The 18,821-nt window shown below is 36.6% G+C and overlaps 2 protein-coding genes across 2 annotated transcripts; both read left to right on the forward strand.

Annotated features, from left to right (window-relative positions):
- Positions 1-118: 118 nt before the first annotated feature.
- LOC124434490 (twinfilin-1-like) lies at positions 119-4,866 on the forward strand. The gene is made up of 10 exons (XM_046984387.1): positions 119-256; positions 1,008-1,085; positions 1,440-1,490; positions 1,577-1,704; positions 1,828-1,923; positions 1,995-2,099; positions 2,668-2,793; positions 3,209-3,359; positions 3,812-3,933; positions 4,427-4,866. The coding sequence occupies exons 1-10, from the start codon at positions 232-234 to the stop codon at positions 4,589-4,591; spliced, it is 1,047 nt and encodes a 348-aa protein (XP_046840343.1). The 5' UTR covers positions 119-231; the 3' UTR covers positions 4,592-4,866.
- Positions 4,867-7,445: 2,579 nt separating this feature from the next.
- LOC124435725 (GRIP1-associated protein 1-like) lies at positions 7,446-18,279 on the forward strand. Its single transcript, XM_046985698.1, is given in 26 exon segments — positions 7,446-7,682; positions 8,320-8,363; positions 9,042-9,072; positions 9,176-9,246; positions 9,601-9,648; positions 9,727-9,758; positions 9,880-9,927; positions 10,042-10,087; positions 10,221-10,274; positions 10,379-10,456; positions 10,547-10,593; positions 11,019-11,064; positions 12,370-12,408; positions 12,527-12,622; positions 13,210-13,305; positions 13,855-13,992; positions 14,118-14,159; positions 14,418-14,531; positions 14,662-14,772; positions 15,075-15,192; positions 15,195-15,305; positions 15,811-15,868; positions 15,971-16,139; positions 16,472-16,565; positions 16,673-16,833; positions 17,646-18,279. Coding segments are annotated over 26 exon segments (1,989 nt in total). The 5' UTR covers positions 7,446-7,660; the 3' UTR covers positions 17,721-18,279.
- The last annotated feature ends 542 nt before the right edge of the window (positions 18,280-18,821 follow it).

Here is an 18,821-nt window from a genome sequence, read left to right on the forward strand (position 1 = left end):
GTTTCTCAATAACTCGGTAAACAATTGCTACCCCTTTGTAGTCAATGGTAATGTAATTATAATTGTAAATTCATAACTTATGCACACGTCGCTCTACAACAGAGAAGAATGGGATCTAGTTTTTGATCAGCGTAATTAACATATTTCAACATTTGTATCTTGTCTTGTCAAGTTTGTCTTCCGCATTTCCTGTTGAAGATCAAAGCGTTTTCCCCTCGAAACTGTCGGACAATGTCTCATCAAACTGGAATAAAAGGTACGTGACTATAATATAAACGAGAGTGGCGAATCATTCCACGTTTAAAGTTACTGTAGCTCATCAACAAATACTTCATACGTCGCACCTTGCCGGTGCTGTCTGGCATATTTGGGATTTGTTTGTTGATGTGTGGCGATTGATTTGTTGATGTGTCGTCGTTTGTGGCACACTTTTAACTCTTTTCTGGTTTTGAATTTTATCTTTATTGCCAACATTTCTAATTAATCATCAATTACCAATTGTATTTAATTACCACTCGACGTGATCCCAAGGCTTTTGTCGTACAGGTGCATAATTAAAGCGATTAGAGCTACGTCATATTCTATGGGACAGATTGAGCACTTTTTACATTTTGAGTACAATGCTGTGCCCACATCAGCTGCCAACCACAATCAGTATGACCATATGTGCAATTTTTTAACCAGATTTGGTTGAATGAGCCTAAACACCCCATGCTCTGAGCTTTCCAACTATATAAAGCAGGTGGGAGAGTCTGGCTCATCAGATCAAATCTAGTAAAAAAACAGCATTTATTTCCACATCAGGCACAATAGCATTGATGTAACTGTGTTTTGTTAAATTGGGTTGATGTGCAACAATCTATATTATGAATAAAATACGTAATTGAACTTTGTTTTGTTTTTTACTCTATCAAACATCAAGATTTCAGTGAGGGACAGCAATAATTTGCTCACTGTTGTGTCACGTTTCCTGAAACCATTGATAAGTTGTTTTTTTTTGCATCTAGCGAATGATGAGCTTTTGGAGATGTTTGCATCATCAAAGGATGGCTCCCTGAGGATAATCAAAATTGGTATCGAGAATGGTAAGAGTGATTATGCAATATGCACCATGATTTGCCCACAACTTACATGGTGTGTCAACTAAAATAAGATCTTTTAAATCAATTGGTGAAATAATTTCCATTAGTGGATATCTTGCAAAAGCATAGTTTTGATTGTAATATTCAAGTCAGTAGTGCTCATAGTGATGGTGTATCTGCCAGTTGATTTGGTGAAGACAATAGATGCAAAAAGAAATTGCTAACGATAGTGCACATGATTTTACATTGATAGACTAACTTTCTGTTTTGCATAGCTATACCACTTGCATTAGTGTAGTTTCAAATCAAACTGGTATGTATGTGCTCATGTGCATCAATTATGTTCTCTTTCACTAGAGCAATTAGTTTATTCAGAGAGCGCATCGCCAATGGACAATTGGATCGATGATATCCTTTTCAAATTATTCAACATCATGTTATACAGTATTGTAGGATGCCATTTTTTCTCCAAACCTTCTTTAACGTATTTGCACATTATGATTCTAATGTACTTTCAAGACTTGAAGAAAAGCAGCCTTGCTACATTCTCTATCGTCTTGATTCCCAAAATAATCAAGGCTATGAGTGGGTGTTTATTACCTATTCACCCGATGTTGCGCCAGTAAGTATGCAATTGAACTTGTGAGTGTGTCGGTCTTACACGCTTTTGAAAATTCATTTGTTCTTCTGGAAACACCGATTCAGCAATCTAAACTAGGTATTCAAACTAATGCCTTCCCTATAGGTTCGTGAAAAAATGTTGTACGCCGCCACAAGAGCAACTTTGAAAAGTACGTTTGGCGGCGGTCACATCAAAGAGGAACTTTTCGCCACCTCTAAGGTACGCTTTTAAATCCTCGAATGACGTCATTCGTAGAAAACCATTCTCAAATAACGTGTTTACTTTGTCAGTCTGATGCAAGTTACAAGGGCTATCTGAAACATCTCGAGCATCAGGCGGCTCCACCTCCTTTGACTGATGCCGAAGAAGAGTTGCGAATCGTGAAGCAGTCTGAGGTAGATTTTTGCAAACCTTTCTTTAGGAACAAGTGCAATGTTCTCTACCATCATAAAACAATAAGAACGAGATGAATTTTTCAATTGTCTAACCCTAGGCTAGAACATTCCATCTTTATTTGCAGTGGCGTGGCCAGCCCACAAGTTTATTCGCGCCATGTAAACATTTTGCTGTTCACTCATTGTAAAAAAAATAGATTTCTAAAGAAATGAGAATTGATAATGATCTGAAATTTACATAGCAGGACCAAATTTGCGGGCTGGCTGCTTCAACTTTATCTCTCAATCATCGATTTAGGCAGCCTGCGAGTTTCGTCGTTTTAGGTGTTCACTCACAAGGTTTCTAAGGAATTATATGATGCTATGATCTGAAATTTACATAGCAGGAACAAATTTGCGGGCTGGCCACTTCGCTGTTAATTTGAACAACTTTATCTATCAATAATCGATTTCGGCAGCCTGCAAGTTTTGTTGTGGAATGTAAATATTTAGATGTTCACTCGCAAGGTTTCTAAGGAATTATATGATGCTATGATCTGAAATTTACTCTGCACTTCTATATTTTCAGAATCGCACTGACATTGGTATTCATACAAGACACAGCAATCTTCCAGGCGTGAACTTTCCAATCTCCGAGGAAGCTTTGCTTAAGCTGGAGGCTCTTCGAGACAAACAGACAAGTCTTGTGCAATTGGTGAGACATAACACTACGCACCATCGTCTTTCTTGTCTCTTCGTTACATTTTAGCTAGTTTTATTCGCTCCTCAACTTCGAACGACGTTCGATTTATTCCTGGTTGCACAGCTCGTTGCTTCTAACTACCAGTAGCTTCTCTTATTTGTAGCTTATTTTACATACGGGCGGCTTATTATACTTCATTTTAAAGCCATCATCGGAGAATCATCATAATATGAATCCTGAGATTAGATTCATATTATGATTATTATACTTGTAGCCAAACTTATTGACCAGTTATCATGTCGAACGCTGTTTGAAGGTGGGGGGTTGATTAGACTATTCGAATGCGTTAAATTGCATATTAATATTGCGACAATTTCAAGGCTGTGGCTCATTACGTTTTACTAAACATTCAATTTTTCCTTTAAAGAGTGTCGACACCGAAGAAGAGCAAATCGAACTTCGCTTTGCGGGCGATTGCGATGTGTCAGAAATTGCCGGCAAGACTCCGACGGATCAGCCTTGTTATAGTTTCTTCCTGTTCAAACACACGCACGAAGGAGATTATTTAGAAAGTATAGGTGATGTGGTGCTTTCTTGTGAATATTGGAGCTAGGTCGATTTGTCGAGGTTTTCACCTGTTGTGACAGTCTTGGATCGTAGAAAAAGATGCAAACTAAATCTTTTGGTCTGAGCGTCTCCATATTATCGATTTATCCTCTTGTTTGTCTGTAACGTGCATAATCGAGTTTCTAGGAAGGAAAGTCCAGAATTCACGTAGATAATAAACATGCAAATTATTTGATTGTTACTACTGAATCAATGAGAATCGATAGGAAATGATCCTTCGTAGAACCGTTCAGAGATATATATTTTTGTGCCCCGGCTACTTTGCTTGTTTTACCTCCTCCGCTTACGATACAAAATACATCAAAACTTTGCTCCCCCTTCAGCTCACTGCCAGCAGTAGAAAGCAATTGTCAGTACTAATGGATGGTGTATCAATAACATTTCATTTCTATTCTATTTTCAGTGTTTATATACAGTATGCCCGGATATAAATGTTCTGTAAAGGAGCGGATGCTGTATTCAACTTGTAAGGCGCCGTTGCTTGCCGGCCTTGAGGAAGGATTGCAAATGGAAATTCCTAAAAAAGTATGCAACTTCATTCGATATCTATAATGTCTTGCTTGCTTGTGTTGATCTTTTTCTGTCCATAAAATTATCTCACAAATGTTACGTATTCTTCATATATATTATGGAACTGTTGATCGATCTTTTTTAACATCGCTTACTTGACGCACCTTAGAATTTTAACGTATGCATGAGCGTATGGTTTGCCTGCACCTCTTGTTTCTTTGGTTCTTCGTAGCTTGGAGTTTAGATCACTGCACTGGAACGTACGGTGGTGGATTCGATTCCAACGAGTGTTTTTTTGCCACCCGCTCTTGGCTAGTTTTATACACTGTAATCTTATTCCTACATTGCCAGTCACTTTATGTCAGCGGTATAGCCAGCCCGGTTATTTTTTCCTTTTATAAGAAACTGGGAAACAATAGATTTTTGTTGACAAGATCTACCGCTAAAACTTGCTAGATAGCTACTGCTTCATGTTACTGTTTTGAATTTTGTGTAACTTTGTGCCTAGATTGAAATCTCTAACGCTGAAGAAATAACAGAAACGTTTTTGATGGAGGAACTGCACCCGAAGAAAATTCTTCACAAACCGAAGTTTTCCAAACCGAAGCCCCCGACAGCGAGGGGTGCTAAAAGAATCACGCAGCAAAAGGGAAACGAGAACGGCAGCAATTAGTTTTTTTTATTGACATTATGAATATTGAACTTCATAAATATGAGAGAAGTCGAGTGGTCCTCTTCAGGAAAGCTTTTTCAGCGTGTTGTTTTCTATATGTAAATTCATATACAGCTTTTAAAATTTCATGAAACTGTAATTTTTTGTTGTAAACTAAGACAATTTGTAGTTATGAGTTTAGCATAGGTAGAATGTCTTCACCTAGTCGCCTGGAAAGATTCCAAAGCTGCAACTCGGCTTATAATTATTTGAATTTTCATTTTTATGCTCGTAAAGTTTAATGGTTTTCATAGTTCATGTCTATGATTTGCTTCCTCGCTGCTTTCTCCTTTAAGCATCAATATATCAAAGCCTTTATCTCTGGTAGAGCGATTCTCGTGCCAACCCCCAACTTTCGCCGTTTTCTTTGAAAACATTGAAAGTTTTTTATCAATGGTTCAATTTCTCTCCTTGAAAACATAAATTTATTAGAAACGAGATTGGTGAGAAAATGAAATGTATGAGAATGTACGACATGCCCTCGTGTTTCTTGCATCTTGTGCCCATGTATCCACGAAATATACCAGTGTAACATACATACATAATGTATGAATGTTATGATTGTTTTTAAAACCCGAGTGTTCTCCGATGCTTTCCGATGTGGCTGTTAGACAACAAAACATGGCCGATATTCGAGAAGATGATTTCAATCGAATGCAAGTGAGTTTCAATTTATTGCCCCATTTTGCGCTTTTTTGACTGACTTCCCTAATAATCTTAAATATTTTTCACGCATTTTTCAGGAGCAGATCATCGAACTTAGAACAGCAAATTACGAAACGGAAGTGAAATATCAACGTCAGAATAATGGTGTGTAAAGAAATTTAGCTGAATAGCAGCAGTCATTGGGAGTGTCAAATTTAGGATGAAGTTTTTCCTGTTTGTTTATTTCAAGCATCTGCATTTTCTGGACATTGCGTCAAATAAGATCGGTTTTTCGTGATTTAGTCACTAATTATAAACTATTTGTCGTACTATCGTCATTAAAGACGGTATTTAAAATATTTACATTAATGCAGCCAGTAATGAGCAACATGTTTCAACTCTAATTCTCCTATCCTTTTAAACACTCAGGTGGTTATAAAAAATAGTTTGATATACATATTTATAATATGTCCGTGTTTTATTCCAAGTGGTTTTAATGCAGCCATTCTGCACATTTATTCCTGGTGTGTAAATTCTTGATTATTACCACCAATAAATTCTCCGCAATTGTCGTTTTTCCAGTTAGTAAAAGCAGGGTGTGAACAACAAGGCCAAATTTACAGGCTGGCTATGTCAATGAGGCAATAATTCCTTTGAGTAACTTAATGTTAAAATTTTAGTCCTCGAATATTCTTCTCTCCAGTGTCTCTTGACTACTGATTGTTGCATGTTTTTTCTTAGTGTAAGCATATCTGAGGTAATGCGAAGTTATAATTTTCATCCACAAACATTCCACTTTATAGCCTTCATGTGAAACAGTTTTATGATTTATTTTATGTGTCTTTATACCTGAAGTGATATGATTTTGTAGTTTAGGGATTTGAACACTTCTGCCTTTTGAATAAAAGTGTCTATTGTGGTGAAATTTGAATCTTTTTTATTCTTCAAAATAGAATTGGAGCAATTACGAGAAAAATGTTCCCAATACGAAAAAGAATTGGAAAAGAGTAACAAGGTAGTATTCCTGGATTTTTCTCGAACATTTGTTTGCCATCATGGCAGGAAGTTAACTTCTTTTCTACTTTTCTTTTCAAGATAATTCAAAAGAGTAAAAATAGAAAGGTAAATATCGTCATGACAACCTAGAGCACTTCAATGTTCGTCTGTAACAATTGTTTTGTTTAGGAATATGCTTTGCTTTTGGAAGAAAATGAGGGTCTTCAGCATCGTTTAACGGTATGGAATCTTCTCTTTTGTCATCAATGCATCCATCATGCAATGCTACATATAGCTGTGTTATATCCTATGTACATATATATTCACATGCTTTGATGATAGACATGTTACTTGTAATGGATCTGTGCTACATACATCCGTGTTACTATTGTGTTAAATGATTCTTGTTTGATGAAAAACTGTGTTACCTCTGACATATCTGTGTAACTTATGTCTATGTTATCTTTTGTGCAAAATGATTCTTGTTCGATGAGAAATTGTGTTACGTCTGATACATCTGTGTTATCTTTTTGTTTCCAATGATTCTTGTTGTTTGATGGAAGACGATTTTTTGTAGGATCACGAGGAAAATTTTAAATTGCAAAATAGAACATTACATGAAGAGGTTACGAGGGTAAGGGAAGATTATATTCAACCAATTATTGCCACATCCAGTTTCGCGATTTTTCATTTTGCACCTATTCTTTATGTCTTTGCCTCTAGTCATCCTAGCATAAAATTGTACGGTCTGTGTTAACCAGTTGAAAATCATTCTTGAAAAATTTTTTTGTTGACTTTCAAAATGGTTTTCTAAAAATCTATCGATACATTTGTTCCATACTTAGTTGTGATTTGCGTCGCGAATAATAACAATAGCTTAACTATTTCGCCTGCCATTGTGACTACCGATAATATTCCTTCAACACTTACTAATTGACAACTTTTCGTCTTGTGATTATTCATTTAGATCGAAGAAGAAAACCAAAAATTACTCAACGAAATAAAGAACCTCAAGTCGGGAAAAGAAGGCGACGGTGGTTCGACTTACGAAGCTGAGATAAGACGGCTCAAAGCCGAGAATGCTGTTCTTCAGAAAAGCCGCCAAGTCAGCGAACAGCAAACCGACAACAATAGCGATTCGGCCGAAGGAGATGTTTTGGCCAACTCTAATGCTCTTGATAAGACACGTGAACTAGATTTAAGCAAGATTTCGGGCGACTTATCGATAAATTAAATGAGACATTTGAAGCATTTCGTAAGAGCATCAGACAAGAGGGGACCGCTGTGGATAATGATGAATCAGTGGAAACGTCAGATCCTATAGGTGATGAGGAACCTTCGGTGCAAGATAATCTTGAGGAACTGAAGAAGTCTATTGAAAGCGAAGTTATGTCATTTTTGAAGGAGAAAGGTGATTGATGCATTCACTTTGTAAATGGATTTGTTTTTCCCTGTATTTTTTATCATTTTTTCTTGTGTATTCTGCTGTATCGAACAGTTTCCTTATTTGTTCTCGTGTTTTCATCTGGCATTTTTTTGTTCTAACGCAAAGCATTCTCCTGTATCGTATTCGTATATATATATTTTTGTATTTTAACGTTTCTTTCCTTTATTTTATACTCGTATAATCTCTTGCATTTTCATGAAATCATGTACGTATATATATTCTAATGTTTTGTATTACCGTTTAGTTTTTACACTTCTTCTTCTTTGTTGTTTCCATGTATGTTCTGTAGTGTAGCTTTCTCTTGTACTCTTATACACCCTTTTGTACTCTTATGTATTGTTTTTAATGTATTTTGTCTTGCGTATTTTAATGCATTGTCAAGTATTTACGTACGAGTATTGATGCGGTTATCTCATGTATCCTATAGCATTTCTAACAATATACTCCTGAATTTCACTGTGTGGTAGCTTACGAAATACGAATACTGAGTGAAGTAGTCGTAAAAACATTTAACAATATTAATCGATGCTTTAAGTAATCCATTCTAAGCTCATTCGATTGGCGTATTTTTACATTTTTCTTTCTACATCTTTGTTTACAGCCGATGTTTTGAATTTCAGCAACTCTTCTGGAACATCAATTGAGGTTTGTAGTATTTGTTGAACTATGTACGCGTTGAGCAACGCAAACTTTCAGCTTGTGCGGTGCTAGACTATCTATTTTGTGTAGTTTTGGGGTGATTCCAAGCATTAAGACATTGCGTTTGCAGGAAATTTGTACTGCGTATCTCCATGTGTGACTTTAAACAATGAAATTTTCGGCCATATCTGCTGTACGATTCCTGCATGTCGTACATGAAATGTCTTGAAAAAACATTCTACTAGCTTCTCCGACTTAGGAACACGAAAATGATTGTATCTTGACAGCTTCGGTTTTTTGGCAGCTTCATTTAGTTTACTGATCGACTAATGGAGTCATGTAAACAATTAAACTTACTAAAATCATTTGGAGATCGTGAAAACGTAAGCAGTAATTGTCCACTTTGGCCTGGCTTTACCATTATTTCCTTGTTGATGTGCGTTTTACGAAAAGGTTGAGAAGTTTGCGCCCCCTCCCCCCTAAAAGTCAACTGCATCTTACTTTGTTGATGGGGACGTTTTGACGATTTTGTACACTTATTTTGAACATGGCACTTCTTTTTCGTGATTTTTCAACACTTTTCTTGATCTTCGAACCCGTTTTTTATACTTTGTATATACGTATAATAAAGGGTTTCGAATGTCCACGTATATTTTCATCAGCCAAATCTTTGTTTTCTTTAAGGCTAACGGCAATTCAACAGCTCAGCTTGTCGGTAAGTAAGGTTTGTCGATAGTTTTACGTCTTTATTGTTGTGAAGAAAGTGTTTCGAATGGATGCATACAAACAAATAACTCTCGATTTTATGACTTCGATAGAAATTCAGTTGCAATTGGCTACGGAAAGAGAAGAGAAAAAAATCCTGGAGGAACAATTGACAGCCTCAGACGTACGTTGGGACTTAGATCATCGTTTTCAAAGAGCCGAGTTTTAATCTTCTCGGCCAGCATGCAATTTAGCTAATGAATTTCAATCAAATTTTTTTCCTTTTAAGCTCAGAATTTGACTAAGTAGTAACAAAACGAAATTTTTTTGTGCATTTAATTTCAGGAGAAAAAGGGGAACATTTTGAGGACAAATTTTTCATCTAAATGCTCGCATCAACACCTTTCTCCCGTCTTTTCATGAACTTATTTGCACTTGCATGCTAAGTTTATTTTGGCTTGTGCTCATGAAGAAATTACGCCCGCATTTTGTTCATTTGATGTACAAAGGAAAGTCATTATTTTGTTTATCACCATAGGCCAATTTAAGAAAAGAAATCTCGTCTCTTGAGGGTGAGGTTGCAAAGGTCAGTTTGAAAGATTGAATTATGAATGTGTAAAATGATTTATTGAACACGTCAAGTAGTTAATAGCGTACGTTTTAGCTGACAGAGAAAGCGAAGAAGAAACAGGAAAGGTAAAGATTTTCGTTTTCGTTTGTATTTTTTTGAATGGTTGTTACATCAACACCCCCTGACGAAAATAGTTCCCCACGGAGTTTTGTCACGACGGCTGTTGAGAAACTATTTTGCTTGCAGTTTCGTTCAGTTGCAAAACGAGAAGGAAAATTTGTTCAACGACAATCGGTAAGAAAATGTTTGATGAATCCGTTTAGCAAACTTATCGGCTGCTTCGAGAAAGCCACGCGCAAGCAATCTGACCTTACATTTCTAATCAAAAGAATGCTTTTTCTTTTAAAGAAAAATCATCGAAGATTTAAAACTTGCGCACTCGAACGAAATCAAGGTATCTCTTTATAAGGAATTAAAAGCTTTAATTTTGATCATTTTGTTGTGCTATATGTGACCGCTGCTTTTCAGCATACAAATGATGTTTATTTGATTTTCATGGAAGTTTTTTGTACCTTGATGTGTTTTAGAATCTTACTCAACAGGTCGAACATTTTAGGAAAACCTTAGATGCTGTCAAGAAGGTAGGTTTTATGAGAATCGTGCATGTTTTCTTTTTGTTTGTAGGAAAGTGTTTTCCCAGCTCCCAGTGTGTATTTGGCACGAAATTTTGCTTCCATGTTCTTAGGAGCTTACGGACCTTCAACAAACGTCTGAAACAAAGATAAACGAATTAAAAGAAAGATTACTGGTACAAGAAAATCAGGTATTCGCATCAAATATTCGCCGACCATCTTGCAACTGCAGCCAAATTTACTGACATAATATTTATTATATATTTTAACTCCTCTCGCAGGCTTCATCTAATGTCGAGGAAACCGTTCAAGAGTTAGATAATGTCAGGTTTGTGTTGTTTCATGAAGGCAAATAGGTAGCACTCTGAATACGTGTTGTGCGAAGTCTGGGTCCAATGCATAGCAATTTCCGCGATCATTTCAAAAAGTGAATTTGACACAATTTTTTTCATTTTCATAAGTATAAAAGATCTTTTAAAATTGTTATCGACTTTCTTTTAAACATCATTGTGTGCATGTTAACATGTGAAACTATGAACTGTAAAGAATGTAAATCAGAGTAGGATTGTTCCTAAATTCTGTAACTTGCACATCACAAAAACTCCATATGCACTATAGACTGAATTATTGGAATAATCCTACATTGCAGTTTCGATGCCGAGTTAATAAATTTTCGTTTTTGACTTTAGAATTTAGTCGATCGTCGTGCCTGTCTGAATATATGTGTTTATCCCTGTCTGTTTTCTCTTATAGAATCGAAAACATATCGTTATCGGAACAATTGCAGTCTTTGCAGGAGGTACGTTTAATGAACTTGTCTCATTTGTTAATGTTTTCACTGCAAAGCCTTTCCTTAAGTTCTCTTGTTTAGTCTATAAGATTATAATGCGTTTAGTTCTATGACCTAGAACCCAAACTACTAGATATATGACTCTGTCGAAATTCTATAATTACTAGTGAGGCAAGCCGCCATCTTGAAAGGTGGCAAAACTGAAAAACCTTTAAGACTAAAATCTGCTTTTCCTGAGTTGATATACAGTTGCAAAGTTGATAGTCTTGGTTTGATATTTATAATGTTTGATAGGATTAGGTTTTTAAAACTTCTTTTAGCTTGTTTTTCATTTTGAGTTTTGCTTTCTGCCAGCGTTTAAGATGGCGTCCTTGCCTCACCTTGACATGGTAGGTAGACATTAAGGGGATTGGGTTCTAGATATCTGGTTTAGTTTGCCTGTTTTCTCAGGCTGGAACATCAAAATACGTTTCTCGTAATTTAGACGAAAAAAATTCTCGATCTTTTCCAGCTTTCATTCTTTTTCAATTGAGTCCGTTCAATGTAATTGATTCTTGCTTGCTCGACATCGTCTCTCCCTCTCCCGTTTCAGTTCATCCGCACGATGTCAAGTTAGGGGGACTGAAATGCAACGACCCTTAGCAGGCCCGAGAGAGTCGTCAGACAATCCTGTTTCCATGAGAAACTACAACAAAACATGATGTAGAGATACGTATTTTGATGCACATTATCCTAGACAGGCGTATTATATGCTACGAATCTTTATCCATAATCGCGACCATAAAGGGCTATTTCATAAAGTTGTATTTGATTGAGTAGATGCAAAAGCAAAGGAGTTTCTGATTAGTTAAGCGATAAACGTAATTATTGAATTATCTTAAGTTTCTAGAAATCTTATATTGAATGAATCTTAGTCCCTGACAAGTTGTATCTTTATCTATCAATAATAATATATCTATATCATGTAAATTCCTTAAAATGTAAGGTTGACAATTGGTGTATTTTATGATTTGTTGATCAGGTACAATTGGGTATTAAATGCTAGACTTTAAGCTTACCGTGTGATGCTGCTTTTTGTGAAAAGTCGCAGTTTGTCATTATTTGACTGCAATTTTTTTCAACGCAATTTGATATTTTTATGATTTAACAGCTTCCTTCGATACTTTTTAAAGTATTTTGTGTCACGTTTTTATGTTACACTGCTCAGCGGAAGCGATACTACACATACTTCGTGTTAACTTGTTGAAAGTGGAATGTAGCCTTTAATTAGTTTCGACGTTGCTAAGTCCTTTCCATGTTTGCTTTTTGTGACAGGCATGTGAATCTTATCGCGTCGAAACTGAAGATCAGAAGGTTTGAAAATTACCCATCACTCTTTGCGAACTTCACTATTACTTTTACTGAACATCTTTGAACCGTAGTAGCGTATATACGACTGCATTGACATGCGCGGCTGCTCCTTCATTTACAGGCCATGCTACTGGCTCTGCAGGAGAAAACAAAGGATTGCGAACGCAGAGAAGCCAACTTGAAAGCGGAAAAGGAGAAATTGAAAGATGAACTGGGGGTAAATCGCTGTAAAAAAAACTCTGCTCAGTCTATACCATTGAACTAAAATACATGGAACGCTACCTGAAGCAAATAACTGAAGCCGAATATTACATCAGGCACGCGAGTTTTCACCCCAGACACGCGTGTATAGTGTTTCGAGATTCTCTCGCGGAGTAATAATTGTTGCTACACGCGCTTGTCTGGGGTAAAATCACAGCTTCAAAAAATTATTAGGGATTTGTATTACAGGTTGCGTTCCAAGTATTTTTGTTCAATGGTCTACACTAATCGTGCATAGGAATCACTGAGCTCTATACAATTAGCGTTACATTTCATTCAAATTATTTGCATAGTTTTATTTTATTGCTGCCCAGTTCGTCCTCAAAAACATGGATTGGATCTTCTCACAATAATTATTTGACTCCCCCCCTTCAAATTGCTTTAAAAACTCTTACTTGTGGACTGTGGAGGGTCGTATGTCTCAAAACTCGAGGCTACGAGAAGGAGTTGTTTACCCGCCTTTTTCTAATAATTTCGAGGCCTTTTTGTCAGTAGAGATCAGTGATATGCACATATATTCATCGAATATTCCCGTTCCAAAAGGAATCCAAATTGAGTTACGAACATTTGCGAAGACAGGCCGATGAAACTATGAACGATCACCAACAATATATACAACAAGCCAACGATTCTGCTAAGGTAATGGAATGGTCTCACAGAGGGCACGCAAGTAAAGTTTTATAGTGAAAGTAACAGGCTCGATATCAGTAATTTCTACAACGTAAAACGATGACATTTCAAGATCTTCAATTTATAAAGTTCTCCGGCATAATTTTGATCGTAAATCTTGACCTTTAATACATTATTCTCGCTCTATCTCCATATAAGAGGAACTACGTGAATTTAGTATTAAGAAAGCAATATATGGCGTCAACAATGAACTGAATATAACTGGAAGGCTACCTTCTTCCGAAAATTTAAGCCAGCAATTCAACCATCCCCAATCTTTCCTAACTCGGCCAAAAGTGGATTCGTTAATACAGTTAGCTAAAATACAAGACTTTTCCTCCAGACACTCGTGTAGAAGTGTGTTCATGCGTACTTAATAGTACAATTCCAGTTTTTAGTTCAATTCCTTGTGTATAAATGAGATTTATTCTGTTGCTCAGCCACAGACTTGCGTCTTCCATTTTGTTGTTCAACAAAAACGACCGACTGATGTGTGACGATTCTATTTTACTGTTTTAGTTGGCTGAGAAACGAAAGCAGATGCTGGATGAGTTGGCCATCGAGCAGCAGAAGCTTGTTACTGAACATAAAGAACAACTAGAAAAGTTAGAAACAAGTTTTAAGGAGGATGCCAAAAGCAGTGAAGACGAGTTCAAGGTAGCATTAAATTCTCTCAGATTGCCACAGTGCACATTAAAATGTAATTTGTTTTCGCACGAAAGCCTACAATCCTTAAAAGAGATGAATGAAATTGAAGAATTTGCTTTGTAACTTTTTTGTAGAAAACGATCGATGATTTAAAGGCTCAGCTTCAAGGAGAAAAGGTGCATATTTTGAAGTTAGTTATCAACACCTCCATGCATTTTCATGGTGTATTCCCGTGGAAGAATGTGGCAAGGTGCATGTAATGGATGGATTTTATTTTCCTCAGAAAAAATAATACTTTTAAGGACGATGCGAAGCATACGATGAAAGTATGCAAAGTATAAGAAAAATACGATGGATGACTTTAAAACCTTACTATCCTCCTGCGATGATTTATGTTTTTAGTCATACTAGGTTCAAGCACTTTTCGTTAATAGAAATTAAAGAAAGACCTGGCAGAATCTCAACAACAGCTTGCAGACATCACAACGCAACTGACCTCGATGGAAAGCAAGAGTGGATGGTTTGAAAGACGGTTGACGGAAACTGAGGTGCTGTAAAATGAGATGAGATGAGATTTTCAGTGTTATGTTTGTTGTTGCAACATACAATTATTTTGTTTTTGACGTTGACCAAAAATCAACAGTCATTATGTCTCACTCCTCGCCGCTTTTTCTGCAGGAAATGTTGAGTGACGAGAAAAAAAATTACGCGGAAAAAGTCGAAGAACTAACCAAAGAAAGTGAAATTCAATTGAGCGAAGCGTTAGCGAAACATGCGGTGGAAGTAGAGGTGAGAATCGATTGACCGTCACAAAAGACGGCGGCATGTCTATGGCATCCGATTCGTTTTTCATGGACATCTTACGAAGCCATGAAAGACGTCCCTCTGAGGACACTACAAGTGTGGCAATTGTTCATAAAGTTGAGCTGATTAAATAACCTTCAACGGCCTTTTACACTAATTTCTGCCTGATAAGAATCAGATGTGATCCACATGCCATCATCTTTATTGTCCAGTCTTTATTGGATTATTTTAATTAATGTGTAGAAAGCCTAAGATGTCTTGATGAAGTTTTTCTGTTACTACATTAGGAGTTGAACGAGAAACTTGATGTAATCAAAGCTGAGAAACTGGAGCAACAAAATCTGTTAGAGAAATTCAAACAAGAAATCAAAGACAAAGACGTCGAAAATGTGATAGCAGGGAAGAAAGGGATCAACTTGTGAAGGATTTGAAAAGACAATTGAAGATCGAGCGAAAGAAATCGGAGCAGCTGCAGCAGAGACTGCAGGAAGCTTGTTCAGAGAACAGAGCTCGAGAAAGTACGTTATTGTCGCTTTCATGAACTAAAACCAATGACCTAGAACCCAGTCTACTAGATACCTGACTCCTCCGATATTGTATAGTAGTATAGTGAGTGAGGCAAACTCAAACTGACGATATTTACGACTAATATCTGCTTTTCCTGAGTTGATATAGAGTCGCAAATTTGATAGTCTAGGTTTGATTTTTGAATATTTGATAGGATAGGTTTTTTAAACTTTGTTTTAACTTATTTTTCATTTTGAGTTTAGCTTTTTGCCACCTTTCAAGATGGCGCCTTGCATCATCTTGACACGGTACTTAGACATCTCGAACACTGGGTTCTATATCATTGACTAAAACGTGATAAGAATGCATTTCGTACTTACTCTCTTATACATTGGCGCTGCGCTCAAATATGATATCAGCTCGATTTAAAATATTAATTCTTTTGTCGACTATCGGCAAGTAAAATTTAGTGAATAAATCCAATGTACGAGTTTATATTTACGAGCTTGATTTCAGATTTCGAGAAGCTTTACGATGGAAATGTTAGCAGAGAAAATGCGCGACGGAATAGTGGGTATGAGTATATAGTTTTGACGTCATAAACTTGAGGATTTCGCAGGCAATTGGGGACATAATTACAACAATTTTTTGTTGTAACATCTTGATTTTCTTGCAGAGACTCGTCGATGCTCAGCGGATCTTCCGTCACGAACGATTCTCAGGATATATCAAAAGAACCTAGTCCAGACTCCCCATTTAAAGTGGCGAGCGTCAGTGACGAAACTCTCGATCTCATTTCTCGCGTGGCTGACTTACAGCAGCAGAAATGGCAACTCGAAGAGCGGGTTGGTATTGTTTTGGAGACTTTTTGAGCCTATACTACTAATATACAATTGACAGAATTTTCATTTTTTTCACTCTAAAAACTCCCTCGTTGAAATTTCTTGTGTATAATTTTAACTGTGAACCTGAAACTTGATGAAAACTGACCAAGATATGGTAAAATAAAGCAACATAAAGCATGGTTAAGGACAACCAAGAAAGTAGGAAAGTAGGGGGGGGGGAGCTTAAATTTGGATGACGTAATTTGAGCATGTTTTTGAAAAGGAAAAGTTGTATTTTTAGCGTTGACATTGAGAATGACTTTCGAAGTATAGCTGTTTTATCAAATATTAAGGTTCGTCATCTCGAGGAAAATTCATCAGCAATGGCCGAAGATTTGATGAGGAAGGCGGCTGTCATTCAACATTACGCCATGGAGGCGAAGATCGGTTTGTTTTCATAGTTTGTACAACTCTAAAGATTTTTTGCTTTGATTGCAACTTCTCTATCATGTTTGTCTGTGAAAGTTCATGTACATTTCTCTTCGTCTTTGCAGATGGAGGCAAAGACATTTCTAGTCCACATGAATCAAACTTCAAATCGCGAATGAAAGGGACATTTAACATGGGGAAACAGGAGGTCATGTTGAAGGATATAAACAAGAAACTTCAGCGAATGTTGGAGGAAACGTTGATGAAAAATATTGAAATGCAGAAGGTACTTTCGATAGCAAAACCTTTTTTTATTTGATAGTCGAGGTGGTTTAATTGCTCTCAATCAAAACGGGGCCATTAGCGTCTTTTGGACACAACGGAACCGATCTATTAGCAGTAGATTATTGGTTTGAGTTACATGAAAGTCAGGCTTGGATATGTATTGCACTTCCTGGCAGGAAATTATAAAGAATTTGCTGAGAATTTTTAATTGATATCTATTCAAAACAAAGTTAGTAGCTGCAAATCTCAGTTAGTAGTTCCTGGTTAAGGCATTGGAATTGTTTGATGGAATTGTTCATTTTGCAAAATGGTCAGATCTGCCTTACGTTTTGATATACACCTCTTCGAAATCTACTGTACATTCTCGAAAATGCTCTGTGTGAAAATATTTCCTGCATTCGGTGAAATTCAGTGAAAAGTTTCCCGGTGCCTGCGCTGTCGGACATTTCCAGGCCAGTCCGATACATCTACCACAGTATAGGGAATATACAGTTGGTCCACTTCGTGTGCAACTGGCTGCAGCATATTTAATTAGATTGCTGGTTGCCGTTTGCCATTTCATCATTCCTGTTGGCCAAAAAAAGCAATAGACTAGCTGCCACCATGGTTATCTCGTGCGTAATAGGATATGCGTGGCACGAAAAAATTGAGTGGAGAGGCTATACTGTATATTCACTATACTATGACATCTATACATCTAATGGCCTTTTGACGTATCAAGTTGTGACATTAATGAAATAGATTCCTCTCAACAATCCCAAAAGGTATTGATTGGGGTACTTACGTGTGATTTGTTTATCTTTCCCCACGTAGGACATGGACATGTTGACGAAAAATCAAACCATGGAAACATTGAAAGATTTCAAAGATGACACAGATAAGACGTAGCATTTAGTTATCTTTTTTTTCGTAGTTCAGAGAGCTCGCTCTTTGAAAACAGAACCGTTGAACCATCGAAAGATTTGCCGCTTTTAACGCGGAACACAAGATGGCAAATCTTTTGATTTTTATGATTTTGTTTTTGCCACTTAATAACTAGGTTTCCTTTTGCTGAATATAGCTACCACGATGCCCTTGAAGTTTTTACTCGATATGAGACGTTCGAAAAGCATTTTGGTAGTTGTATTTGGATAGCGTAGGGAAAAACAGCTTTCGAAATGCGGAAGGAACATGAAATTCTCAAACACGTGGCTATGCCACTATGCACTGCGTAATTCGTTCGTCATTTAGTAGCAACGATTTGAATGCAGATTCTTTACAATAAAATGTCGATGGTCGCCATCGAGTGATTAATGATAAATCGCAATAATTGAAATAATTGTATAATAATTCAAATAGCATTCTCATTTGTACAAAATCGTATTGCAGGCAATGATCCAAACAGAAATCTATTCTCTTAATTCACGCATAGTAATTTGTCATTTTAATAAACAATTTTCAAAGAGAACAAGTTGAAGCGATTGTTTCTATTTGATACAAAAAAAGAGAAAAGAAAATTGAAATAAATCGAAGGTCTTTGAAAGACTATACTGGAGATACTCGAGGAATTTAGAACTGTTTTGTGATAAATTTTCCTGCATGTATAGATCTGCCATGTGATGAACTGAAGCAGTTAATGTCCTTTCACCGTCTAACATGCAAGCGAGCAATGGGTGGTGGTCTTGTTTACATGTATAAATTGGCTAAATACGATATCAAGAATGTTCTAAACTGATTATTTACGTGCTCATTGCTTGTAAGTGGTCATGAAGGTTGCTTCGAAGACCATTATGGTCAAATAAACATGTTTCTTCCTATGTGGAAGGCTGTATAATGCCGCTAAAATCATACCCGATTCCTTCTCTTTCTTATTTAAAACTTGAGTTGTATTTATCTTTAGAAACAGTTTATATCCTTGCATAATTACAAGTGAGCAGAAATATGGACATATAGTATCGAAAAGTTCTTCAACAAAAGACGATTTTCGTAAATGTCATTAATCTCTTTGTA

The sequence above is a fragment of the Xenia sp. Carnegie-2017 genome, unplaced genomic scaffold (genome assembly GCF_021976095.1).
Source record: "Xenia sp. Carnegie-2017 unplaced genomic scaffold, XeniaSp_v1 HiC_scaffold_14, whole genome shotgun sequence".
NCBI classification, from domain to species: Eukaryota; Metazoa; Cnidaria; class Anthozoa; order Malacalcyonacea; family Xeniidae; genus Xenia; species Xenia sp. Carnegie-2017.